Source organism: Plectropomus leopardus, chromosome 24 (genome assembly GCF_026936395.1).
Source record: "Plectropomus leopardus strain MGB_pleo_1.0 chromosome 24, ASM2693639v1, whole genome shotgun sequence".
In the NCBI taxonomy this organism is placed as follows: domain Eukaryota; kingdom Metazoa; phylum Chordata; class Actinopteri; order Perciformes; family Serranidae; genus Plectropomus; species Plectropomus leopardus.
In genome coordinates this window covers 5,923,107-5,950,064 of record NC_142199.1, presented here as the reverse complement: position 1 = coordinate 5,950,064, position 26,958 = coordinate 5,923,107, and the positions used below count along the sequence as shown (strand labels likewise).

General features: G+C 41.3%; 1 protein-coding gene across 8 annotated transcripts in view; it reads right to left on the bottom strand.

Moving 5' to 3' along the window:
* Positions 1 to 509: 509 nt before the first annotated feature.
* Positions 510 to 26,958, bottom strand: part of hecw2b (HECT, C2 and WW domain containing E3 ubiquitin protein ligase 2b) — a 39,019-nt gene continuing 12,570 nt past the window's right edge. For 6 of the 8 annotated variants that reach the window (XM_088074645.1, XM_088074648.1, XM_088074649.1 and 3 more), the window contains 30 exons: positions 24,685 to 26,003; positions 21,811 to 21,918; positions 21,543 to 21,637; positions 19,797 to 19,872; positions 19,548 to 19,717; positions 18,444 to 18,586; positions 17,820 to 17,920; positions 16,357 to 17,279; positions 16,111 to 16,252; positions 15,678 to 15,839; positions 14,748 to 14,849; positions 13,072 to 13,222; positions 12,878 to 12,981; positions 12,644 to 12,768; positions 11,121 to 11,306; positions 10,337 to 10,489; positions 10,114 to 10,216; positions 9,915 to 10,011; positions 9,685 to 9,768; positions 9,284 to 9,393; positions 8,255 to 8,375; positions 8,060 to 8,173; positions 7,672 to 7,824; positions 7,470 to 7,568; positions 6,437 to 6,566; positions 6,131 to 6,277; positions 5,826 to 5,940; positions 5,082 to 5,167; positions 4,812 to 4,924; positions 510 to 3,614 (listed from right to left, as the gene is read on the bottom strand). In XM_088074645.1, the coding sequence (XP_087930771.1) occupies positions 3,503 to 3,614; positions 4,812 to 4,924; positions 5,082 to 5,167; positions 5,826 to 5,940; positions 6,131 to 6,277; positions 6,437 to 6,566; positions 7,470 to 7,568; positions 7,672 to 7,824; positions 8,060 to 8,173; positions 8,255 to 8,375; positions 9,284 to 9,393; positions 9,685 to 9,768; positions 9,915 to 10,011; positions 10,114 to 10,216; positions 10,337 to 10,489; positions 11,121 to 11,306; positions 12,644 to 12,768; positions 12,878 to 12,981; positions 13,072 to 13,222; positions 14,748 to 14,849; positions 15,678 to 15,839; positions 16,111 to 16,252; positions 16,357 to 17,279; positions 17,820 to 17,920; positions 18,444 to 18,586; positions 19,548 to 19,717; positions 19,797 to 19,872; positions 21,543 to 21,637; positions 21,811 to 21,918; positions 24,685 to 25,081 (4,722 nt within the window). In that variant the 5' untranslated portion in view covers positions 25,082 to 26,003 and the 3' untranslated portion in view covers positions 510 to 3,502. The remainder of the gene's footprint in view (positions 3,615 to 4,811; positions 4,925 to 5,081; positions 5,168 to 5,825; positions 5,941 to 6,130; positions 6,278 to 6,436; positions 6,567 to 7,469; positions 7,569 to 7,671; positions 7,825 to 8,059; positions 8,174 to 8,254; positions 8,376 to 9,283; positions 9,394 to 9,684; positions 9,769 to 9,914; positions 10,012 to 10,113; positions 10,217 to 10,336; positions 10,490 to 11,120; positions 11,307 to 12,643; positions 12,769 to 12,877; positions 12,982 to 13,071; positions 13,223 to 14,747; positions 14,850 to 15,677; positions 15,840 to 16,110; positions 16,253 to 16,356; positions 17,280 to 17,819; positions 17,921 to 18,443; positions 18,587 to 19,547; positions 19,718 to 19,796; positions 19,873 to 21,542; positions 21,638 to 21,810; positions 21,919 to 24,684; positions 26,004 to 26,958) is intronic. The other 2 variants (XM_088074650.1, XM_088074651.1) reach the window with 2 other exon arrangements.

The window sequence follows — 26,958 nt, the reverse complement described above, 5'->3', positions numbered from 1 at the left end:
ATGCAAAGTAACTACATAGAGGCTCAAAATGACCACAAGGAGACACAAAATAACCTCAAATAGATGCCAAACCGCTGCAAAGAGACTCACAAGAACTACAGAAAGGGGCAAAACAATCGCAAAGAGTCAAACAATGACTACAAAATGACTACAGAGATGCAAAGCAACTTCAAGGAGACTCATAATGACTCCAATGAGACACAAACAACAACAAAAGAGGCAAAAAACAAGAGTCTGTGGGTCAGGCTTCTTTGCAGGAGAGGTGGGGAAGTCCTCTGCACGTCTGTGCCGGAGGTTCTGTCGGGTTATCTGTTCATGGTGTCCGAAGTAAAGCTTTGATTCCAAAAGATTATCTGATGTCACATAGGCTGTTTTACATCACGTCAAAGCAGAAACCAAGCAAAATAAGCATCAGAACTGGAAACAGAAGATATGACATAATTCTGAACTAAAAAGACAGAGCACAAAGAGTCAAAGTGACATAGAAGGAAGGAAAAGAAAAGCTTGCATAGAGTGATGAAATTTTATTTTAGGAGAGAAGTGATGACAAACATTCATATTCAAAAGTGAGGTGGACTGTACAGAGAGTGGTCGGTTGGGTCGGGGTTTGACGTGAGGCAGCCGGTTAAGGCTAAAACTTTGGTACATTCTGATGAGACAGACAGAGAAGAGGGCAGTGCATTCAGTGAGGGAAAGAGTATTATTTTCACTATGAGAGTTATTTGATCCTGTTTGAATGAAACTGAATTCGCACATGAAATTTTACCCAAGTGCTAACTTCATATAGAAATAATAAAAGTTTGTGTTTTAAATTAGAGTACATTCTTTTAAAGTGTAAACAAAGAACACAGAAGGTCCAGGACTTTTTTACATCTGTTTTCAAAGTATTTCAGGGTGATAGTCATTTTTTATGAGTGCATAAGATATTTCTTATTTTATTTTTTTTCGGTTCTGATCTGGGTGTGTGTGGCGGATCTAGGGGGAGGCATAAGGGGAGCAGTGATTAAGATTTTCAATCATTATATATAACATCATTTTCACCCTTTTATCCCTGAGCTGTCTAGACCGAACCAGCCAAGATAAACGGGAGAAAATCCATAAATGAAAATGCTCAATAATCAGCATGTCCATGGTATCAATTAGCCCCGCCCTCTGCACATTCCAGAAATGTACACATAACTGCATCCAATATATTTTGATGACTTTTGTACTTTTAAGTAAGTTAAACTCTCAGTACTTTTGAATACAACAATAGAAAACTCCTGACCCTTTGAGAGTGCTTGTCAATAACTGTCACTTAGCATAGGGAAAAACAATGATATAAGAATGTTTTTAAAATACGGTATTATTAAATACCCAATACCGATATGTATTGCATTTAATGTTTTCCAGTTTTAACTTAACTTAATGCCCTTACTTGCTAACCTGCAATTACAGGCTTCAAACAGCTGCCTAAATTATGTGATTTTTGCAAGACATGATGTGCAGATTGTTGCATGGCAAATAAATTTGGGACAGGAGGTTGTAATTTGTTGGATGTTTGTCAGGCTCCTTGCTATATTTCATTTGTTGGCTGTTGTCATTAAATTTGGATAAACTTGTGTAATTACCTTGGATTCTGCTCGTGCTGGCATCAACCCTCAATATTTACAGCTACCAGTTCGAGTCAATCATTGTTTTACTTGTTTACACTGCAGAATGTTCTAATTTGAGCTAATTCAGCAGCGATATTAGCAGCAGATTGCTCTGTTACTACCAAAAGGTCCTTTTTTAAACCTCCTTTAGAGACAGAAATGTTGTCATGGATTTAGCAAAAAATAAAAGAACTTACTTTAAACCCTAAGGCAGTGTTGCCACAGAGAAACAATATAATTTGCCAAAAATAAGCGATTGATATGTTCTTTTATCTCAAAAACTGATGGATCTTCTCTGCTGTCCAAGACATAATACACATGGCATAGCTGAATGCAGAAAGTACATGGATTTGATCTGAAAAGGGGATGTAATGGTATCATTGGGGCATTAATAATCCTTCCATCGTCTTAAAGGATGTGTTAAAAAGGGAGATTAATGTTTGAATTTAAGATTTTATGAATCATTGTATTTAATATTTGAATGCACAACACTCAAAGATCGAGTGCGTAATCATCAAAATAAAGATATGACATGATATCTTTATCACTTTATCTAACTAATGGAGTGTTTCTGCTGTATAAGATGTTCTTATCAAGCTATCATAATATTACCTATTCGATTTATGTTTAAGGCATACGCGACTAATAAATGACTTTTGTCATGGTCCACCTTTAATCTTCCCTGCCCAACTTGTGAATGTAGTTCCACTCAGAAATGTGTCTTTGTATGTTTTCATCAGAAATTTAGCTGCAGAAGTAGCTTGTATGTTTCAGTGGGGAATCACTACTCTCCCATGACACCCAGGTTTTCTAAATCCGCCACGGGTGGTTGCACGTTTATCCATTTGGATAAAGAATTTTTCTTCAATCTCCGCTTCTTGAGTGAACGTGACTTCTAACAAACAAAAAATAGATTTGGGTCAAAGTAAATCAACCAAATACAATCTAAGTAAATGGATATGGTTACATCCTGCATTGAACTTAATTACCATCAGCTCATTAACTAATTATTAACTCAAGTAAGCGGTGGCCACATATTTTTTGCCAGTGGATCCAGATCTGGTGCATAATCACTTCCCACACAATCTACATCATAATGTTAGTTACATTCAATTCACAACATGTCACTGCCACATCATTAGAAAATCACTTTTTTTCTCGTAGATGAAAATACTGTAACAATAGCAAAGCTTCTGTCTGGACTCCAAAATTGGCCGTAGAAGTTCACAGGAAAATTCCACAAACTTTACCAAAAGTTGGATGGTCCTCGAAAGGCTTTGAGAAACAACTGTAGTGCAGTTACTACTACAGGCCACAAGGTGCCGCTGTACTACAATGAGGCCGTCACTGCACTTTAAGAGGTCCATCCACAAGAGAATAAAAGAGGCTGAGTCCACTCAGCCTTTGCGGTGAAGGCAGTGATTGCTTTTTCTTTGATGTGTAGCCTACATCTTAGACTGTAATCTCCTGGTATCAAAGAGAAAGTGGAAAAAAAAAAAACAACAATACCGTCTCCAATTGGTCAAATCCCGGCAGTCATGATTCTGGTCCAAGAGTCTGTCATTCATCACTTCACACAGGTGAGAGCGTGTGTTACTAAGTAGGTGTGAAATACGTGCAGGTGCAACAAAAAATAAGTGTTTATGTCTGTACATGGGGCTTTTTAAAAGGTCAGAGTGCAGCTTCATGGATCAAAGGTACTATGAGCCCCTGATATATCATTTAGCCCATTATAAATTAAACATAAACCATAAACTGGACTTCAAATCCAGATTTCTGAACCTCTGTCAATCATTGCTACCTCTCTTAAACCACCTGCAGTCCTTGAGGGGCAGACGGAGGTTAGCTGAGATGTGCAGAGACGAGGATTATTCTAGCCCAAAAGTACTAGTCTCCTCCACAGCCGTCAGCATCTTCTCATACAGCATTGAGAAGGACGGGTATGGCGGCAGGTCCAGCCGGTTAAAACAGGTATGAGCTCTGAAGAGAGACCACAGGAAGTGATGTTACACACTGTCTACACAGAAGGTGTAGTGTGAGCAGCAGGTATTCCTTATTGCAAATATCGAAACCAATCATGGACTTCCAATTCCATTAAGATTACATCTGCATTATCGGTGCACAGGTCAGCGCATTTTAAACCCCCACTCAACCCTGCTCATTACCAGAACTGAAAGTTTCTGGAAATGGTCATTGCAAACAACCTACCTGCTGTTGACGATATTGTATTTCTAGTAAACATCACAATTTATAACAACAGTTTTCTATTTCACCCATCTTTTACGTGGTTACAGCTTAGTTATGATCTTGAGTGCACAGCTATGCGGTTCATTTACATGAGCACACAGCTCAAAGGTACAGTGGTTATTTACATGATGTTACTGAAGTGCATGCTTAATGGGCACAGTGGTGAAACAGAGGCGCTTGCTTGTTGTTGGGGCATGGTGTTGGGCCTTTATATTGTCAGAGGGGAATATTTTTACCAGGCATTACGACGGTAGAGATTTAAAAACCGGAGAACAGAACCCTGAGCACAGCAGCGGTGATGATTAAGCTGCTTGCTGTGTGAGTGACAGAGAGAATGACATGAAAGACAACTTTTGAAGAGAAAAAAGCGTTTCCATTGCAGTTCAGTGAAATACGGCTCTTTTGAATCACCTGAAATACCACCTCATGCGAGTGATAAATGTTTTTTTTTTTAAATTGATGTTTTTCCATTGGGCATATTTTATATTTGCAATTTCAATTTGTGCAATTTGAGGAAACATTTTGGAAAGAGGTGAAGAGAAAGTTGAGGGTTGGCTATTGCATTATGATTCTGTAAGTTATCAATAATTTACTCAGAACAATACTTTCTCACATGATGGCCTGCCTATATTGCCTTATACAATATATTACTCCCTAATTTACTTATTAAATTCCCTTTACTTTTGTGTGTACTTTTATACTCTTACTTAAGTAACTGTTTTGGTGACTTCTTTCACTTATTTTTGAACAATTGTTTCAGTACAGTAATAGTACATTTACCCAATGACAGTTTTGGATACTTCAGCCAAAGTAAATTCTTTTACTTTGTAACAAATTAAATGAACTCAAAAATCACTATAAAAATGAAAAAAGCATAAAATTGCGACCCACATCAAACCCTGATGAGCTTTGTGTCTTCCCTGTGTTTACCTTGGCAGTGCGGTGACCTTCCCCCACTTCTCCACACAAAACCTGCGGGGTCCGTTGCTGCCTCGCAGAGAAGCAAAGCCCTCGTAAGGAATACTGGATGTCCCGGTTACAAACTGAATAGGCAGATAGGAAGGAAAGAAGAGGGAAGGACAGAGAAGGGAAAAGGGAATTAGATATCACTATTGAACCTGACCAAAAAAAATTAAATTACAACCCTCTTTATATTTCTCCATCTCTCTCTCTCTCACACTCATACGCATGCACGTCTACCTGAAGGAGTCGGAGTCTCTGTTCATTGTTGAACCTCTCCACTGCTGCCCAGAACCACCGGATGACAATATGGTTGTCATGGTAACCTGAACACAACAAATACTGTCATGTAACTATGGTGGTGAATCACGAAGACTGAGAAGACAGTCTTGAGGGCGGCTGCCACGTCTCGATCTTCTCTGCGCCACCAGGCTCAGGGACAGCTTCATTCCACAGGCCATCAGACTCTTGGACTCTAGAGCTCATCACTGTTGACACTTCACCTTTACACGTATATGCTTTTGCAACCTGTTATGTTTAATCCCTGTATTTATTTTTTTATTATTCTGTACAATTTTACCTCTCTGTATTTGATATGACAAAAAAGAATTTCAGTGATGATGGTGAATGACGAGAGCTCAACCCTCGGCGGAATCAAGCTCAGTTGAGCCTTTAACCAGAAACTTTTCTGTTTAAACTCACAGTTTGAGATCTGGCAAGTATAATTAGATTAGATGACAAGAGACTTTCAGAAGGAGATCCCATCTTTGCATCGTGTTTGGTATGAAAACACCATGAGACAGGGGTCCCAATACAAGATTCAACCGGTGGGTTCACACGCTTGTGGACAAATCATGCATCCTTGCAAATCACAATCAAAAACCTCAAGGGATTTTCTCCACAACAGTAAACAAGATACGATTTGAAGGCTTAAAATCTAGTCTGATAAACAGCTAATCAACCTTTCCTTCTTTTCTTCCATACCTCCTCTGTACTCTGTGTTGTTCCTCCAGTCTGATAAGTCAATCTCAGCTGTGCCAGCGATCACCAGCTCCAGCTCCCTCGCATCAAACACTGATACCAGCCTGGCATCCACCACCTAGAAAACACACACACACACACACACACACACACACACACACACACACACACACACACACACACACACACACACACAGAACACATCACATTGCCACTGGCATATTTTTTACAGTACAATTGGATAGAGAGATGTAATACAGGAACTTGTGTAAGATTGTTAGTTTACATTATGTCTCACTAAGCCATACCTCGTAGAAACCTCGGACCAGGCTGTCAGTCTGCTGCACCACTCCTCTCTCTATCCTCCACTTCACCATCCGCTCTATGTACTCCTTCTTGTTCTTCTCTGACACTGGGATGTTTGCTCCGCCGGGTTTCAGCTCCCTCTCTGTTATCTATGAGAAAGAAAGGCAAATATTCTTTCTCTATACTTTTTTCTGTACTACAAAGCAAAATGATTTTTTTTTTTTTTTACAATCTTAGTCCCCTTTTCTCTGTCTTGCTCTATGAATAAATGTATACACACATACACACACACATGCACAGAGTCTAACCTGTCCAAAGACTTCCTCGTTGACAGTGAAAGTGAGGTCCAACATGTCTTCTATGTCATTGTCCTTCATCCACTGAAGGGACTGGTGAAACTCCTCATCCAGGTACTCCAGGTCACTCAGGTCACATGGACTACATGGTGGGAAACAACAGTGAGTGAGTAAGTGTGTATGTATGTATGAATGTCTATGTGACCTGTAACATTCAGAGTCAAGGTTGGAAGCTTTGTGTAACACCTCGCCCAAGGGACTACAGATGAAAATTAGCCTCCTGGCTAATTCTAGCATTTCTATACCTTGTGTATTTATTAATTTGCACTATCCCTTTTAGAATCAACTAAACCTAAAAACAACCTAAACATTAAACAAAATGTTTAAAAAATGCTTAAAAAAAAAAAAGAAACAAATATGTGCATGTATACGTAGATATCCAACTGAATTTTCAGGTCAAATACGTTTAAAAAAATCTTAATCTGTGCATGCATTCTTTTTTTGCTCATCAGTGTGCTTCTGCAGACGTTTTGTAGCGGAGTGAACACTCTTGACTTTAAAGCTACTTTGGTACAGAGAGCTGCAGGATAGATGCAGCGGCCTGGAAGAGGAGTGCTTAAAAGTAGTGACTTTACAGTTTACAGCAACTTAATACAATACAGTCTCTGTTTTTTGTTGGATCAATAAATCAATTAATCCTTTATTCCAGACTCACGGTCCATATAAAAAAGACAATGCATTGCATAAATAAATAGTGTAAAATCATGTCATAAAAATACATAAATTAATAATGTACATCTGTCTCGTGTTGGCAAAAAATGTTGCACATTTCCGACACATTGTTAGAGCACTTAGCTTGTTCACTATGATTCATAAATGCCACTGTCACAATGAACGTCCTGCTGAGCCAGTTTGAACTTTAAATCTTTATATGAATAAAACAAAAAAAACCCATATTGTTCAATATTAGCACGGAACAGACAAATATGATTCGACTGACATTTTTCTGAGTTAGGTACAGCCCCATTACACACACTGTACTTACATGCGCAGCAGGCCTTTATAGAAGGGTCTGGTGAAGAAGGCATCCAGCAGGTACTGATGGATCAAAGCCAAACCCAGAATACGACCACTGAACCGGAACCTGAAACGCATTAACACACATAAATAAACGTAATCAGGATATTAAAGATCATATCTAAACTTCGTAGTCTCTTGCATGTGTGTGTGTGTACACTAAGCCTCACCATTCGTGGTGATTGTCTACGAAGGCGGACATGGGGCTTATCTGGACGGTGTAGGTGTCGTTGGCAGAGTACTCAAACAGACCATAATACGGGTTGAACAGCTCCCTGGAAACCAAGAAAAAGAACTCTCTGGAAGGCCCGCTGTAGTCCAACCTGCAACACAAATATTCAGATAATGTAACTCGACCAGAAAATTTAAAATGCTCAATCATGTTTAATAATGTTCTAGCATTCAGAACTTAGGTTAAAGTATGTGAATTATTGTTTTGTTGAAAAAAAAAGGTTTAGACAAGATATCCTGTAATAGCCAGATTGACTTAGAAACACACATTTGCACAAGTGTTGAGGGTGTTATGCTTTTTCTTCTCCTCCCCTCTCACAGACTCACCCCTCCTCCCCAACAAAGCTGACATAGAGCTTGCTGCGCTGCAGGTCTTTGCGGGAGTAGCACATGATCTGGTTGAAGGCATCTTCCAGCAGATGGTCACGACGGATGATCAACCTGAGACACACACACACGAATGTAAGCACGAAGAAACAGAGAAGCAAGATCTCTCTCTTGAGACAAACACATTCCACCTACTTCAGCTTCCCTGGTCCTTGGCCATAGCCTTTAGTTTCCAGTTTCCTGTAGAAGTTGCGCAATTTGGCCTCAAAGTCTCTCTTGTAGGGTGCTGGGGCTCTGGCATTAGCTCTCTGAGTACCTACAGGCAGAGAGAGAGAGACAGAGAGAGACAGAAGTTTTTACTGCGCTGGCATGTGTCAGCAATCTGCTGAGCTTGATGCATTCTAGCCATTACTTTATGATAAGCAATGTGTGTTTACATTCTTTATACTTTCCCTTCTTTGTCTACTTTTAGTTCAATCAGTTGCAGATTTGAATGCCTTTCCCAGACTACCTTTTCACAAATTCAGACATTCATCGAAGGACAGCAATGATAAAATAAAGCTTTTACTTGACAACTGTACGTTATGTACAGCTTTATATGAAACAATGTATATTGTCATTTTCTTGTAAAACAATTGTGCTACAAATTAAATGGACTATTAAATATTCTATAATAAACACAAAACCACACTATGTTTATTTTGAATGATGTTCTCTGCTGACTTTCAAATTTAGAGATACATCTTTTCTGATACAATTCTTGATAGGAAATGTTGGAATGGAAAGTAAACAAGTAACAATTTTAGACTGAGACATATGAAAGAATCAACCATTTACTAAAGCTTTCTCTGCAACAGCAAGTGTCCAGTTATAGCTGAAGAACCAAAGAGTAGGCTTCTTCAGATTTTGTGTGACAGTGAAGGTGCTTAGAGAAACACTGTGTAACTGGACAGTTTCATATAATTCATGTATGTTTGTTCTGCCATATTGGCATTCAAAGTTAGGTATAATATAGTAGTTTTGCTTGTGGAGTCACCGATGAAAATCTCTTCAACTCAATTGCCACTACAACACACACGCACACGTGTGTGTTGACCAGGAGTCTGGATAGAAGCTCTTGTGGCTGATTTTCTGTTTTCAGTAGGACTTGAACCCAATCATATTTATGAAATAAATGTCAATAAAATGCACTGTATGTATGTGACCTGTGTCTCCGTCTCTTACCAGGTGAGTTCTGCGGGGAGGAGACAGGGGATCCCCGAGGTGACTGGCAGTAGCTGGGGTGAAGTAAGGCGTGAGGAGGCACATAGGACATTACTTCATCTTCAAACAGACTGCAAAGGAGAGAGTGGAGAGAAAGAGCGAGGAAGAGATTAATTCAATAGACTGACTTAGACAGACAGAGAGAACAGAAACGCATAAGGGAGGAAGCAAAGAAGAAAAGAGGGAAAGGACAACTAACACAATAAAACATGAAAAGGAGATAGAGGTAAATTAAAGAAGGGATGTAAATTAAAAAAAAATACTCGGACGACCAACAAGAGGGAAAATAAGAACGAAAAAAGGAAGCACACATAAAAAGGGGATAAAGACACTGAGGGACAGAGGAAAGAAATAAGTCTCACCTTAGCAGCATGACAAGGTCAGCGTCACCTGACAGCCTCGCCAATCCCGACCCTCCATCTGTGCGTATCAGCTGCACCTTCTCCCTGTTGTCATAGCGACATTATAGATTAATGCTGATGACTTTGTTTCATATGGAAGCTTTACATATAAATAATAAAGTTACATATAAACTTTGTGTTATCTTAGGTATAGACTCTGTGTGCGTGTGTGTGTGTGTGTGTGCGTGTACCTGAGTGAATGATTCCGGTTGAAGTCCGGCTGTCTCTCCTGCAAAATCTCAAAGATGTTTGGTTGTCGAAGAAACGCCACAATCTTGTCGTTGTAAGCTAGAAGAAGAAGACACATTCACGGTGGTCATATTTGATCATTTCTGAAGTGTTGTGTATATCTGTGTGTGTGTGTGTGTATGTGTCTGTGTTTTTACTGACCCACTGGCACAACATCTTGGCACTGCCCCCGGTTGGCAGAGGTGAAGGTGCTGGAAGGCCGCGGCAGGACGGGTGGTCCGGCATGACGAGGGTCTTCACCCACCTGCAAAGGGAGGGCAGACACAGAAGCAGTTATATTTTCAGAGTTTAACCAGCCTAAAGATACAGAGCTTTAGGTATGTAAGCTACACACCTAAAACACGTGTGTTTTTCTCTGTCTTACCAGTCGTCGTGGGCTGACCTCCCCGGCACTGTGGCTGCGTTGCCGAGTCAGGTGTTGGCGGTGAGCCAGGAGACTCGGGGGCCGAGTGCTCTGGAGAGGCAGCCGGGGGTCGATGAAGGTCGTGGCGCGACAGTTGTGGTCCACGAAGAAAGGCTGTAAATGTTCACAAAACAAGAGACTGTCAACTGTCCGCTCTAACGTGGACTGGACTTAACAGTACATACTCGTTTCTAAAAAAATAAAAATTGAAATGACTGATTCCCTGCAGCCAAAATATTCTGCTTGAATAATAACTTATGTCTGATGTGGTTTTTCCAGAAAAAAAATTCCTACATAACAACTCCTTTTCCCTGACCGAAAAATACATAAATGAATATGCAAATATTTTCCTTTCAACAGTTAAACAGCTCGAAACAACATCTGTCATACATCAGCACAAAACATTAAACAGTTGTAGATTATTTCCCAACAAAATTATGGAATAACAACAGAAATACATTTTAAATGCTGAACATACTGTACAGTACTTACTACTGTACTTAGTACTGTAAATGTACTTTATATATAGTTATATAGTTATATTTCACCACTGAAAATCAGTGTATTTCATTACTTTTTACGAATTTTTGTAAAGGAAAAAAGAAGGAGAAATTATGGGTGACTGCATCTGTATGTATCCACACAATACTGCAACCTCTTGAACTGAATATAAAATACTAAATTGTACTGTATCCAGAACCCTTTAAGCCCACGGCACTTTATTTTATTTGGGTGTGGTTCCCACCTTGCCGGTGTGGTCATGTTTCATCTCCCAGCCTCTGGGCAGCTCCAGCTGTTTGTTGGCGAACATGTTGAGGAAGGCCACCAGGTCCCTGTTGTGCTGGTAGCGCTCGAAGTGGTGAGCATCCCGACGAACCTTACTGATCATATGCTTCAGACACGTGTTGGTGGTGAACATACGGTAGGCACTCTAGACACGCAGAAAAAGCGAGAGACAGTATAGAGGAAGGGGAAAAGACAGAAAGAAGAGAGAAACCAAACGCACCAGGCACAGGTAAGAAGTTTTGTAAAGTGAAGTTGTCCCACTGTGATACCATGTAATAACTGTCCATTAAGAAAACTACTGATGTAATTTATAGCTTACCCAAACAAAAAGTAAACCTTATTGATGCTATCTTCAAAGCCAGAACCCACTGACAAAAACAGCAATTTAACCTAATTTTTTTTGTTGTCTGACTGTGGTGAACACAAACTAAGCCTTTAAAACACCAACGTCACACAAACACAGATAAACTCATGATCAAGGCAGTGGTAGACCAGCTGCTCCTGTGTTCAGTTAAGTAAAATAACTGTTTATGAAAAAGCACACAGATGAAGTTCTACTCTCAGAAATGTTCCCCAGGAAGGGCTGTCTGTTTGGAAATTACTCACCCTATGACCAGATAAATGAGACTTGGACTATACTGCATTAATTTAGAGTCTGGAAAGAGATGTTTCGATATGTTTCGACTTCAATTCATCATTGCTTTCTCTGTTTTTTGGATTATTTATTCACTGAAGGCATGTGAGAAAAAGGATTTCCTCACAAATTCAGCATAAGGGAGAGACTGTTTGATACGCAAATTGTCATTTGGGGAGTTAAGCATTCTTCTAAAAGTAAAAAAGTCTGGGATCAGCATAACATAACCCTCCCCTTTTTTCTGACCAACCTAAAATTTTTGGCACAGTCCCTGAATGAGTGCGGATCTAATGGAGGTTAAAAAAGTGGGATCTTCTCATTTCTCTCTTTTGTGCCTCCTCATCTCCTCTCTCCTCCATCGTCCTGCCTGTAACCATAAAATTGACCTCAGTGTGACATCATTAAGAACGTCTCAATTCCAAAAAAAGCATGTCACAGAAAAAGGAGACGGAAAGCTTGCCAGAGAACTATAAGTAAGGATGGCCAGACATATCCATTTACCGAAATCTTTTTGGCAGCTGTGACACATTAAAAAGGCATAACAACTTATATTTAATTGACATTGCTTTAAAATGAGGTCTCCAAAGCACAGACGTCTCGTTTTGTTAAATGTCTTTGCTTCGACTCCTCTGTCCGCATGCAGCTCAGGTGGGAGGTACTAACACACAAGGAGAGGAGGCAAAGAAAGGAATCAAGGATGCACAAACTGAGAAATGAGAAACAAAGGAGAAGGCCTTGCAATTTCCTAAAATAAACAGCAGAGGGCAATCTATGAGAGGAATTTGGAGAAAAGAGAGATTGATAAGTTGAAACAGAGGGGAAAAAAAGAAGAAAACAAGTGTCCATACAGGGTTGGAATGCAGCACAGTGAAGAAGTCTGGGCTGGTGAGAAACTTGGCGCTTGGGGACTGAAGCAGCAGGGTGAGACGAGACCTGGAACTGGACTGAGACACACTGTTGTCCCTGCGGAGCTCTGCAACAAAACACACACACACACACACACACAGAAAAAAACTAATCAAGTCTCCAGTAAATGCTTTGCAGACTACACAGACCTGATTGCAGTGCAGAGAGAGGATTACCGGGGATGGAGGGGTGCATGTCTGTCTCATCTGCGGTCAGTTCATTGGCTGGCTGCTCCTCTGGTCTGCTGTCATTGGTTATTGTCCTACGTATACTCTGATATCTGGAAAAGTGTATATGTGTGTGTTAATTAACATGGTTTAGAAGAAAAGTTAAGACAAGAGTGGAAAGTTTAAATAAATTTAACTCTGACCTGCGGTTCAGCTGCTCCATCTGCTGGATGGAGTTGGACCTCTGGAGGGTCTGTGAGGCGGGGGGAGCAGTGGGACGCTGCCAAGTTGTGGTTCTGTTCACGTGGTCTACGTAAAAGATCCGACCGTGGCTGTCGATACGAGCCTCCCAGTCTGGTTCACACACACACACACACACACACACACACACACACACACACACACACACACACACACACACACACACACACACACACACACACATATTGACAGAAGTGAGTGCGTCACACAATAGCAAGGCCATGCTGAAAAGGAGATGCAGAGGCTTTGTGTCTATACAAACTAATGTAGAATTGACTTTATGCATCTGTTGGCTTGTCGGTCACAGTGACAACTTCATCAATGAAAGCAATGGATCCCTTTAAGACTTTCAAATCTGGTTCGACATCAGTGTTCTTGTGCTGTGTTCAGATGCCTTTCACATGCTATTTAACCCCTTAAAATTGATTTATTTCAAAAACATGGGCGGAAAAGGTAATGACCGACTTGGCAAGAAATGTCCCACAAATTGCAAGAAATCAGTAAAAGCTGACAAATAAAATAACCTGAAAAATAGTTTTGATAAAGGGGGAGAATTATTATAAAGTTATCAAAAACATATTTATAATCATCATAATTATATATTTTAAATTGTGTTGCAGAAAAAAAGCCCACACTTTTAAATTTTCTGCACTTATTTGGGGTCATTTTCTTTGTCGTTTATTTTTGTGTTTTACTTTTCTTCTTGTTGCTTGATTACAAGTTTCTTGTAAGAATTAAGTAGCTGCAATGTTGATTATTATACCACTTTTTTGTCTCTGAAAGGGAAGGACACAGATAGTGGATGTCGATAGAACATTTTTCAAAGCTAAGACTATGAGGTGTCCTGGGGCTACTTTTTTCCCTATTATTAGAATCAGAAATATTCTGTTGATCCCTCGGGGGAACTGTGGTTTGTTACAGTCACTGACAAGCATAGAGAATTACAGAAAGTAGAAGTAAGTACAAGCACAGAGTATGTAAAAAATAAAATAGAAACACAGTAATAATAAAAAATACCAACAATTAGCAGTAGAACGTGAATCTTTAAAATTATAAACATGTATAATGTGCTGAGTGTGTAAAGAGTGTGAAAATATAAAACTATGTGCCTTATGCTACAATACAATTTATAAAACACTGTATGTTTATACATTGTGTACAATGTATAAAACATGTTATATCTTAATGACACGAAGGAAGCTTGTTTCTTCTTGCAGATGATTAGTAAAGATTATTAGTAAAGAGCATTAAAATATTGAGACTTGGCTGTCTGAAACCCAGAGGCCATCTTGTTTGGATCCAGAATAAAATGATCCCAGAGAAGAAGGTAAAGGCAGGAAAGACTCTTATTATGATTAAGGACACAGTGAACTATTTAAGATGTACATCACATTAATGTCGATCAGGGGAGGCCATAGCATTAAAAGCGCTCATGTTACTCTGCCAAAAGACTAAATTCTTGGCAAGAAAATCGAGTTGTTGGACAGATCAAGGCTAAAGACGTAAGCCAAGGCAAGAGTTTGATGTTATTTTGACTATTGCTGCCACCTCCCGGTTTAATCGTACACCACAGCACATTAAAAAATATACTCCAGACTGTCCAAAAAAAGCCACTCACTAGGTGGTAGTGGCTCGTCCACTCTCTGATAACGACTGATGTCATGGCGGACAGATGGCAGGGATCGAACTGACTGGTGGCCATTGACCTGAGCTGTGGCACCTGCATACACATACACAATATATTGTCATCAAAACTGCGAAACATTTTTGCATCACTTTAAATGTAAGAAAAAGTAGAAATGTTCCCTTGTCACATGTAATACCAAAACTGTAAAACTTAATGACTTTGAAGTACGACATCAGATCCTACAGCTGTTTGTTCTCCCCACAGCACAACCTACCACCGTCGACTACTGTCAACAGCTGAAATAACAACTGTTCTCTCTGCAAACTGTGATCTTATCTGAATAATACTCTAGTCTCTTAATTACATTCATACTCCCCGATAGCTCACTTCTCTGATGGCAGTCCAGACAGCCTGCTTCATGGGTCAAATACTGAATTTTGGCAAGCATACAATAAATACTAGTTGTGGGAACCTTTTTTGTGTTAATCACAAACATGCTCTGACTTACAGACACTTAAATGAAAAAAGACAGACATAAAAACAGATCTGAACCCAGTTAGCCTGTGTTATGCTCCTGTTAGACAAGACATACATGTAAACGCAATCACTGCAGCAGGAGGCTGGAAAAGATAACCCCCAGCTGCAGCTGCTCTGGTGGAGCTGCTCAGTCTCACCTGATGGAGGAATGAAGCTGCAAGATTGTGTGAAAACTTGTAAATGTTCCTTTAAGTTTAATTATATATATATATATATATATATATATATATATATATATATATATATATATATATATATATATATATACATTTTACTGATTAAAAAATAAAAAAAGAATAATAAATGATTTCTTTTTACTGAAAAAATTTAGATTTATCTTTTTTTTTTTTTTTTTAAAAAATCCATGTCAGTCCTGTATCTCACCTGTCTCTCTCTCCACCCCCCCTGACCCGTTCTGACTCTCCCTGGCCGAGCCCACCTCCTGGTTTTGGGCCACACCTCCAGACGCTTGCATGGACTGCCTCCTCCTCCACACCTCCCCCTCCTCCTCCTCTTCCTGACTGCTCCTGACAGTGGCACTTGCTCCTGTAATTAATGACATTTGTTTTAAATTGTGTAATAGTACAAAGAGGCAAATGAAAGCAGCAAAAGGAGATACAGCTGCGTGTGCACGAGTCTGGTAGATTAATTATATATGTATGTTTAAATTAATACGATTTTGGGGCTCCAAATTCCAGCCCTGACTCTAATGTTCAATGTGTGTTTTTAATTGTGAATCCAAGGAAGACTAGCTCTGCTTTACAGCACGGCTAATATGGATCCTAACAAATAAACAACAAAAACATTTACCACCTACCAATTTCAGAAGCCCCTTCTCCTCGATCAGCTATGACACTGCTCGTAGGAGCAGCTGCTGCTACTGGTCCGTTCGCCTCGCTGCTTGATGACTCCCCTTCCTCCTCCGCTTTCGGAGCCAATTCTTTTCTTGTCTCCACCTCCTGAGGAGGGAAGAAACAAGAGGGTGAGCGGAGAAGAAATTATGCAATGTTCCAAATGACATCTGAGACATTTACTTTTTAGCTACCAAACTACAGCTGCTCACCTGAATGGGTGAAAGTGGACCCAGTGAGGGAGTGAGGGATACTTCTTGGTTTGCACCCATCCTGCTACTCTGCTCCTGACAGGTACACTCCCTTACAGACTCCCCGGGCCCAGCCGCTGCAGCTGCCTCAGCCCCTGATGCCTGACATGAGCTTGGAGCTGTGGCGCTTTCTCCTGAAGCCTCCCTTGATGCTCCAGGAGCCTCTCCAGTGCCAGCTTCAGTCTCAGCTGCGGCTGACGCTCCTACCTGTGTTTGCACGGCACTTTCTGCAACTCCAGCTCCAGATTCGGCCCCTGCAGGGTTTGTTCCAGGCTGACCACTGGCAGAGGAGCCTGCCTCTGTTGTGGCCCCTGCTCCGGGCTCAGTCCCAGCTCCAGTATGGCCCTGTGGCTCTTCTTTTGAACCCTCGTTCCCCTGTTGAGACGCAGATGCAGCCGATCTTGTCGATAAGTCTGTACTCTGCTGCGTCCTCGTCTCCTGTGATTGCTCCCTGTGCTGCCCCGCCGTCTCCTCATCCTCATCAGAGTCTATGTGCAGCATGGCATTTAGTCGCGTGTCCGTTGGAAAGCTAGAGCGCAGTTTCGGCGAAGGCCCAGCCAGAGGACGGTCCCCGGGGCTCCTGGGAGCCTCAATGGCATCCAGGTAGTCATTGAGTGACACCTGCCTGTGAGTGTGGCCGCCCAGGGCCACAGCCAGCAGATCCTCCTCTCCCATCTGCCCTGGATCCCGCCACACGCTGTCATCACCATAGTAACAAGCACCATTAACTATCAGGGAGCCTTCATCAGATCCTGTGGGAGAAGGTTCATATGCAACACGCGAGGAAGTGGATGGATGAGGGAGGTCCTCGTCATCTGAGGGACTGCCGGGGTCACCGTTCACAGCGCTGCCTAAGATTGTTCCAACAGCATCTGGTGACGCTTCTGAAAGAAACAGAGGATGAGGATGAGGAGGAGGAGCGGTAAAATTGTGGAACATCAGAGATGAACTGAGACAGTTTTTGTGAGTTTTATTGTGCTTCTGGAGGCTTTAAATGAAGTGTGTTTTACACTAATTACACTGCTGTTTATATGCAGTCTGGTGTGTTTGGCGATGGCAAAGCTGTTTCTGGTTAAATAAAGAGAACCTTCCTCTTCCACAAAAAGGTCACCCTCAATAGGGGTCCAATCCATAATGCTGTCAGACGCAGAATAACAATCTGAGCCTTTTGGTGGCAAAAAGAAGCACTTTTAGTGGATGTAAATTGACTCAGGACAATTGCCCATTTAATACTGCTCTGCAGTCTATTTTGTTGCATATTATTTGATATGATGTTAAAGTGGCAGTCATAGTAGAACATTTTGCTAACTCACTAATGAGTTTTTATCATATAAAACAATTGAAGAGTATGTTGCTCCTTTACATCACCTCCAAAAATTATAATGCACACACACACACACACACACTTACACACACGCACACACCTTCATGTCCAGTGGAGGTGATATCCACTCTGAATTGAAGCTGCCCGCTCACATGGTCCGTAGGGAGACGACGACACAGGCTGTAGCTGACCTGCTGATCACTGCACACACAAACACACATGTTAAGATACATTATCAGAGAACACACAGAAAACAGAAAATGTAAACAAACATATATTCAGGCATAAAAGAAGCAGATGAAGGTATACACAAGACTGTACATGCTCATCTATCTAAAATTAAGTGTTGAATATATATATAACAACAACGGTTTTGCCATTCACTTCCCACCATCAAAATAATGTTGACCTGTGCACACACTATACATATACATCTTTTATTAGAGAACATTATGTCCTTAGTTGTGGATCAATATCAAATCAATGCTTGAACAATGAGCTGATTAGGAAGCATCGATTGCTATTGGCTGCACTGTGTTGTGTCGCTGTGGTTAAGTGCTGAAGGTCAGATGATTGTGCGTCCTCCTCAGAGGTTCCCTCCTTCTTTCTGAGTGCTAATTAAAATAAAGCAGGAGGTGCTGTTTTCATTAAATACACACATTTATGTGTCAACATTTGTATGCATCCAAATTTGACATTTCGATGTATGTGTGTTTGCACTCACTCAGCTGTCGGCCCCTCCAGAAGTCTCTGCACGGGGAGGGTCAACTGACCCAGAAACCGCTTGATGATTGGTCGGCTCTTGGCAAACTTATCCTTCACTTCAATCTCCAACACGTCAGTCATCAGAGCCACAAAGGTGTATTTCTACAGGAGGATCAACAGTGCAAAGTTTTATCTTTACTATGTTGATGTTTGGTAAACATGCAGTTTCTTTGATTACAGTATGCATTTAGAAATACATTGGATTAAAATGCAATGCTAACACCCTTTTTTGTTTCGTTTTGTTTTTTTCACTTCTGCTTTGTCCTTCAACTTCTAACAGTGATGGTGATCAGCTCCAAGTACCGTGAATTCTATGTGAACATAAGTCCACATGTATATAAGAAGGTTAAGAAGCAGAAATCAAATTAAATTACATATAAAAATTTAATACCTCAGATAGGTGTGGAAAAAGTTATCTGTAGCTTATCTAAGGCTCACTTCCTGATCCTTAGATAAGCTAGAGAGGTCCAAACACTTGATGTTTGCTACTACATCCAGGGTTATATGTTTTAAGTATTAAACCCTTGAAAAGTCTATTTCTGAAATCGACAGTATGGTTGAAAATCGCGTAATGGTCATGGTGTAAGTGTGATAACCCACTCTGAGGTGTCCTGTTACAAGAACATAATTGAACATTATTCAAGAAATGGCCCAAAAAGTTTCAGGAAAATTAAGCAAAAATAAATAAGTAAAAATAAAATACAATAAACAAAAAAAAAATAAATAAAATAACCTAAAGAAAGAGCTCATTATTAATAGTTTTCTGGACATTTCTTCACATTTCATATCTAAAAAGCCTAAATCACCTTATTTTTAGATCATTTACTTTTTTTTGTTGCACTTTGCATGTCATTTCTTGCCAGTTTGCTCATCATATTTTTTTGTGTTTTTGAAAGAAATCAAGTCAATTTTCTAAGGTCTCAGAGGTTTAAATGCTAATGAAAGGTGTCTAAATGCAGCAGGAAAACGACTGCTGTTGCTCGTGGTGTTAAATGGTTTACCCTTATTAAATTTGTTTTTGACACCATGGTGTGTGCATTTCCGTATGTGTGTTTGTGCTGACCTCTCCGTGCCACACAGGGTTGGTAGTGTTGGCAATGATGGAGGAGCGTCTCTCCTGGCCGTGGTGCGTAAACTTGGGGAGGCCACTCCTCTTTCCAGGCTGGATGGACATCTTCAGGTAGGGGTCGGGGTTGAAAAACATGCCCTTCTTCAGGCCCACCGCCCGCATGTCTGGAGAGGAAATCACTCATTCATAAGATGTTTTTTTTATACTGGAGCAAAACGCAATTCCACTGAATCATTCTTGCACCTGATAGGGTGAAGCTGACGAGTTTCCGACAATGCTCAGTCCCTGATTGGTCCTCCACTTGGCCTTCACTGCCCACCTGATGAGAAAACAACCAACAGGAGAGCAGTGTGAGTGTGTAACCTACCTGTCCCATTTTTAGAGTGAACTGATTTGACTCTTAAAGAAATAGAGATAGTTGATGCAAAGTTAAAAGGAGGAACATCAGAGAGGGGGAGGAATAAGAGTCTCGGAGTCCTGATTCAAGCTGACAGCTTTAAATTTTACTGACTCAACTGGAGTGAATGTCTCTTTGCCTCAGTTTGTGCTGCCAAGAGCTCAGCGACGTTCACTTTCTCCACTCACTGCTCTCCACCGACTAACTGCATCCCTGCCATCTCTTAATTTGCTTTCAGCTTTGGTCTTAGCAGAGTGGAGTCCAAAATACTTTAACCAATAAATTCTGGGGGTCAAGAGGCAGCAGTTAAGAAGATTTTCTCCTTAAAGCCACCTGTGCTGAGCTGAATACTGATATATATGCCTTTATTTAGTCACTGTGTTAGTGAACGAAGAGGGAGGATCTACAGCTGACAAACAGCCACTATATTTATAGAGTGCGTCAGAATCCTTTTGAGAAATCACACAGAGTAAAAACACTTCTATCTCACAGTAGGACTTCCTGCACTGACTCTCAGACGAGCAAGGACAACTCCAGAGACAACGTGTGACACTGCTGTTATGCAATGCCTGCAAAGTTGAAACCATGATGGCGTACTGGCGTTTTCTGACAGTTTGAAATAGTAGGCAGTGGTAAAATGATAAGAAAATACTGGCATTCTACATTCATGCAAACCATGAATATGTTAGATTTGTATGTTTCATATATCATGTCAGCGTCTCTAAAGTAACGTAGTACATGAGATGCCTCCCAAACTGCAGACCACTGTTTCAAGACCGACAAACAACAGAACTAGTTTTCTTAGTGAGTCATCACCGTGTTTCCTACAGCATTTTAGCTCTCAATTATAGGCCTTTTCGTGACCCCAACTATGTTTCCTGCAGTTTTTTAGTCCACAAACAGGAAAGATTTTGGATTATCTATGGCTGTTTTTCCTGCGGCTTTTTACCGCCCAAATGTGTGTGTTTATTAGTGACCCGAGGCTGTGTGTCCTGTGGCATCGTAACTCAAAGACGTAGTTATTTATTAGTTCCCCGTCGCTGTGTATCTTGCAGCTTTTTAGCTCCCAAATGTGGCTGTTTTTTTAATGGCCCATAGCTATATTTCCTGTATCTTTTTAACCCCCGAATGTGGATATTTTTTGCATCCTGTCACTGTTTTTCCACTAGCACTAGTGCCACCAAAACAGTTGTTTTCTACTGTGACATTCCTGCTAAGACTATGCAAGTTAAAATGTAACACACAGAAACATATAATGCCAACATTTTGGTTTAAAAATGCTAAATGTAACACTTTTTATCTGTAATCCTCATGTGTATGGAGTCTTACTGAGAGTTACTTCTTCTGAAATGCTTGATAAATATGGTCACTGATCACTGGCCTCTGGAAGCCAATTAGATGGCAGATTAAGGATGTTTCAGATTGTGTACCAGAAAATCAGGAAAACTGGAAAAGAAGTCAGTTAAAAAAATCAGAGGAGAAAGAGGTAGAAAGGACAGAAAAGAAAATAAGTGACAATGGTGAACAATTGGAGGATGAGGAATGACTGTAGGGGCTTAAGGGAGATGTAGTTGGGACACACACTAACATACCGGTACTCCAGGGTTCTTGACTGTGATACAAGGTGTTGTTGCTCTTAATGCTCCGCTTACACCGTGATAGTATTTAAAGCAGATCTTAGTCTCAGCTGTGGAGAGAACACAACACAAAAATCCCCATGACATCTTTCTCAGGCCTGACAAAGCTCTTCCATATCCACTGAAGATGTACAACTGACACGTAAACTGGTTTTCAGATTAGTTAAATCCATGGGATGTCCCTGTAACTAAGACAAACACAGCACTGCTGGGTTCTACTCACGCTCCATGAAGTAGGGTTCCGCCTCTAGTCTCCACACGATCTGTCCTCTCTGGGTGCCATTTACGCCACGATTCTTGGAGTCCCACACGTTGGCCACACACGTCTCATCTGTGAAACACATACACATTTAATTCAAAAGCTGTTCCTCTGTGTCGCGGTGCCCTTAAGCAAGGCATTGAACCCCCAACTGCTGGGGGCTCCTGACTATGGGCAGTCCCCTCACCCCTGACATTTATCTACTGTGTACAGGTATACTTCTTGATTTTACATCATTTACATTGTATTTCCGGCCTGTGTGTGTGTAATTTGTCAAAAAAGTACCAGCAGAGCAAAAATGATAGATTTCCCCATGAGGGACATCTAAAGGAATGCTTTCTTCTTCTTTCAAACGTGGTGTTCACAGTTTGGTTTGGACCTCCTTGGGGATTTCACAGGTAAAAGAGGTAAAAGAGCATGTTGCAATTACCACCAAGGAGGTTAGTAGTTCCTGTGGGAAACTCTGCCTTCAGGTCATAAAATACATCCCTGTCTGTAACTGTTGAGCTATCAAACATTTATGTGTACGTCCTGTGACAAATGGGCCATGTCCTAATGGATCAATGCTCATGTCTGTCTCACTCACGCACACGCATCTATATACAGTACACACCTTGCCCTCTGTCACAGCAGGTCAACATCAATAAACCATGAGCCTTTATTGGTGACAGTAAATAAGTATTCCTCACACACACACCTGTCTGACCTGATAACCTTGCAATCATCCAAACCGTATAAACTACATCCTGAGAAGTGTGACACACACACACAAACCCATATACACACACAGGTCAGACAGCAGGGTGAGGTTATGGAGCTCAGGCGGCTCCAGGGGAGCATGGCTGACAGCCAGGCTGGAAACAGTGCTCACCCCTGGGGAGAAAAACCCTAGAAATCCCCCTGCATGGGTCAATACCAGAAAAGAGCTGCAGAGAGGTTGTAGAGATGGAGAGATCACCTTTCATAGGCTTTCTTTGCCTCTTTGTCTTGGACAGAGGGTTGTCCACAGGCAATCATTCTATTTCACAAAAACACAAAATCAGTCACCTGTGGTTTGAGATGACCTTAGCTTGTGTAAAACTGTGTGTATTTCACTGGCTGCTGAAAGCTGCTCTTTCACACCGGAGCCTGGAAACTGCAGGGCATCACAGAGCCCAGCTGATTTCAGAGACTGGCTTTTATCTCACATTAAATTCAGGCTACTAGGGATGATGACCTGATATGATCTCAAATATGGGTTCAGGACCGATCAAGGCATTTTTTGACTGATTGAGATGAGGAATATTTAGCCTTTAGAGTGATCTGATCCTTTGTTTTATGTCAGCTCTGTCAAACAGTTGTTTTTTTTTCATGCACAGCAACATGGAGCGCCTTTCGTCATCTCTGCTGTACTCAGCTGTCTGTGTTTCTCCCCTGTTAAGCTCTGTGTGTGTGTGAGAGCAGTGGATGAGCCTGCCCGTCACAATACACCACACATCATAAACAAAAAAGCAGAATATGACTGTATATTTACATTATTTATCACAGTTACTGCAACATCACTCACCAATCCCCACTGCAAGTGCACAAGCAAAAAGCCAACATATCAGAGATGATGAGATCAGGGGGAAAAAAAACTTGATCGGGACACCCTTACAGGCAACCATGTCAGAATGAACAATACCAGACAACAGGAATATATATTTGGATCAATGCTACAAATCAGAGGAATAAAAATCACTTGCATGTAGTTATTGTGTCAAACATACTCATTATTATTTGACTGTACTGACTTTGATAGAAAAATGCTTTTAAAGATTATTTTTACAGTCTATCCTCTCCACACACAATCTGCACGAGTGCAAATTTCAAATATTCACGCAGAATTTAGTATTCTTGAGGTATTGTTGTGGAACAGACTGGTCACACTTCACTTTGAGAGAAAGAGGGAGTGTAATATGAGCCGGCATATACTGCTCTTAAGTGCTACTGATGCTGAGTCAGCATCACTTTTCATCAGGATAACCTACTCCCTTTCCCTCACCACCTTCTTCTCACACACAATCCATTAGCCAGTTAATGCAGCAGCAGTGGGGCTGATGCCGTGCTCTATTCTTAAGACGAGTTACAAGTTAGAATTTCTTCAATAGCGCTATCATGTACAGCAATTTCTACTACACTGCAAGACAGGAGATTAGACAAGTGGACAGACAGGCGGGATAGCAGACAGAGGGAGAGACAACATGGAATGGAGAAACAAAGAGACAGGAAGCAGGAAGACGGACATGATGATGACGATGAGCAAGCAAGAACTGACCACAATCGAGGCCCTTTTAAAAATTGGTCGTACACAATTAATAGGCTACTGAAAACGGGCTGTTTGAATTCAAGGATTTGTTAAGATTTCTATGTATTTCCATGGTAATTCATCTTAACTCAAGGTCAGTCAGGTGGCTAGCATTTTTTGCAAGCACTGAGAGAAACATTAAAAAGTATTAATAAGTATTAATAAAAATAAGTTACTTGCAGCCCTTTAAGATACTGCAATGTTCTAGATAACATGCTGAATATAAAACTCATCAAAGGCAAGAAGATATTTGTCACGTAATAACTGAACAGAAATGAACCTATTGAATTCAGTTGAGATCTTATCTGGTTTGTACGTTTAAAATGTGACCTGTTGCCCAAAGTGCCCCAGGACCCCTACTATAGCAGAAAATATTAGTCAATTAATTGATTAGTCAATTGACAGAATAGTCAACATGCCAGACAGCTGCTGGTTCCAGCTGTTTAAATGTGATGACTTGCTGCTTCTTGCTGCTTGTCACAGTAAATTGATCAACTTTTGAGTTTGCTCACCGATGTGGTACAGGCCGATCCAGTCGGTGGCATCCACTTCCTCCTTGATGTCCCAGGAGATGACCAGGTGACAGTGGCCTAAAGTCAGCTGGTACGTAGACGCTGTGAGAGATGAGCGGCTGTCTGATGTAACCAGGTCTGTGTCGCTATTGGCCCGTTGAAGCCCCACCCCCGCTGTTTCTGATTGGCTCCCTGATGACATATTTGAAGAAGAAGACGCAGAGCCGGAAGCTCCCACAGCGCCCTGCACTGACAGACTGCGAAGGTTGTCCGGACCAATCGTGTACGGCCGGGAATGTGGGGTGCGCCGACGCACTGCCAGCAGGTGCTCCCGCGCGCTGCTGTTGCCCGACGATGAGGACGAGGGAGAGGAGGAGGCAGTGGCAGCCATCGCCATGGTACCCGCAGAGGTGGAAAAGGGAGGGGGCGAGAAGCGAGGGGGAGAGGAGGAGAGTTGGTGGTGGTGATGGTGGTGGTGGTGGGAGTGGGGCTGAGGGTGAGGATGGTGGTGGTGGTGATGATGGTGGGGGGAGGAGGGGGCAGAGGAGGTGGTTAGGGAGGGGGAGGATGAGTGGGGGCGGGAGCGAGGGGGGAGGACAGCCGTTGCAAGAGAGGGGCGAATGGTGAAGGCCAGGTGGGTGCCGCAAAAAATAAAAACAAAAAGGGAGGGTGGGGGAGGAAAGTTTGGGAAGAAGAGAGGAGGACACGTGGGTCCTTTAGCTTAAAAGCGCACCACTAGATCAAACTGAAGGACGAATGAATAAAAAATGGAGAAAATGATGGAGGTAAAGATGGAGGAATGGAGCGATCACGGAAGCAGTGCACTGTCCAAAGCAACTAAAAAATCAACTTATAAAAAAAGTATTTGGAGTTCTTTGATGTACATTTCTTTGATCCTGCTGGCGTTCCCTTGGACAAGGCACTTCAGAGTTCCCAGAATCCACTACTGGTCATTCAAGGTGCTGTGAGGCAGTCTGAGACATAGCTGAACTCTCTTTCTTCTCTCTCTTAGATCAGTCATGGATATCACGTTCCCACTCTGAAAGTCCACTTTGATTTGTCTCTCTTAACACCCTTGGACACCTGTCCATTCTGACAAACACTCAACAGCAGAGCAGTGTCTTGCTCTCGAGCACTGTGTAAGTCCAGATACTCATTATGATAAAGGGAAGTGGTGGAGGTGGGAGATGGGCAGAGAGAGACAAGGAATTAAGGATGAAAGGCGATCCGGGAATCCGTCTGCTGGTCTGTCCAGGGAGGAGGGGGTGATGACGGGGCGATCCTATGATCCACGGGGAGGAGAGGGGTGAAGGGAAAACCTACAGAGGAGAGAGAGAGAGAGAGGAAGTAAGAAAGGTGATAGGGGAAAGAGGAGGACGAGGGGGGACAAAAAGAGGGATGATGGTCAGTATTTTGTGGTAATACTTTGTGAGCAGTTGTGTGGAGTAAATCTTCACTTTTGCTTTGATAAACAAAATAGTAACTATTCTTTTAAAAATCAGTGCATGGTATTTTCTTTCTCTTTATTACTTGAAGGGAAAGTTCACCCTAAAATCAAAAACACATAGATAGTTTTGTAAACTGGTGAGAAAGTTGAGACAGGCCACACTGTTGCTGCTTGTTTATGGCTGTTTATCTGATCATGCAGAAGTTTTTTCAGGCTCTGTGATCTATATTTCCATGATCATTTTAGAGTACGTTTAGAGTTTCAGTGTGGGACGACAGCTAATGGAGACACACACTGCTGAAATGCTAAATGATTTCCAGGTTTTAGGACTCATTACTGCAGTTCTCTATATGCAAAGGCTTTTAGTGTGAGCGGGGCATCTGTGCTCTTCATGGTTTGGTTTGTTCCTTGATTCAACTTTTTCAACAGCCAACAGCTCTCCGTCTTGATGCTAAGAAAATAAGACAAACAACTTCCTGCTCTAGCCATAGATAAAGCACCACGAGTGTGGTATCAATCTTCTTATCGAAGTCTCAGCAAAATTTTGAATAAGAGTATTCCCCAAAATGTCAAAAAAAGCCCACGTTATTAGAATATCACACTTACATCTCCTGAATCTGTAAGATGCTTGCTCTGAAAATAATCCACAAAAATATGTTTTTTGCAACTGTACCACTAAAAAAATGATATATTCCAAATGGTTTTTGTATCATTTTGTACACATTTCTCTTAACGAATAATTCACAACACAAAGTTGGGCCTTAATGTCAGCCACACAACTGGTTTGTGAAGATGTCTCCACCAGCGGCTACATGAAAGGTCAACAG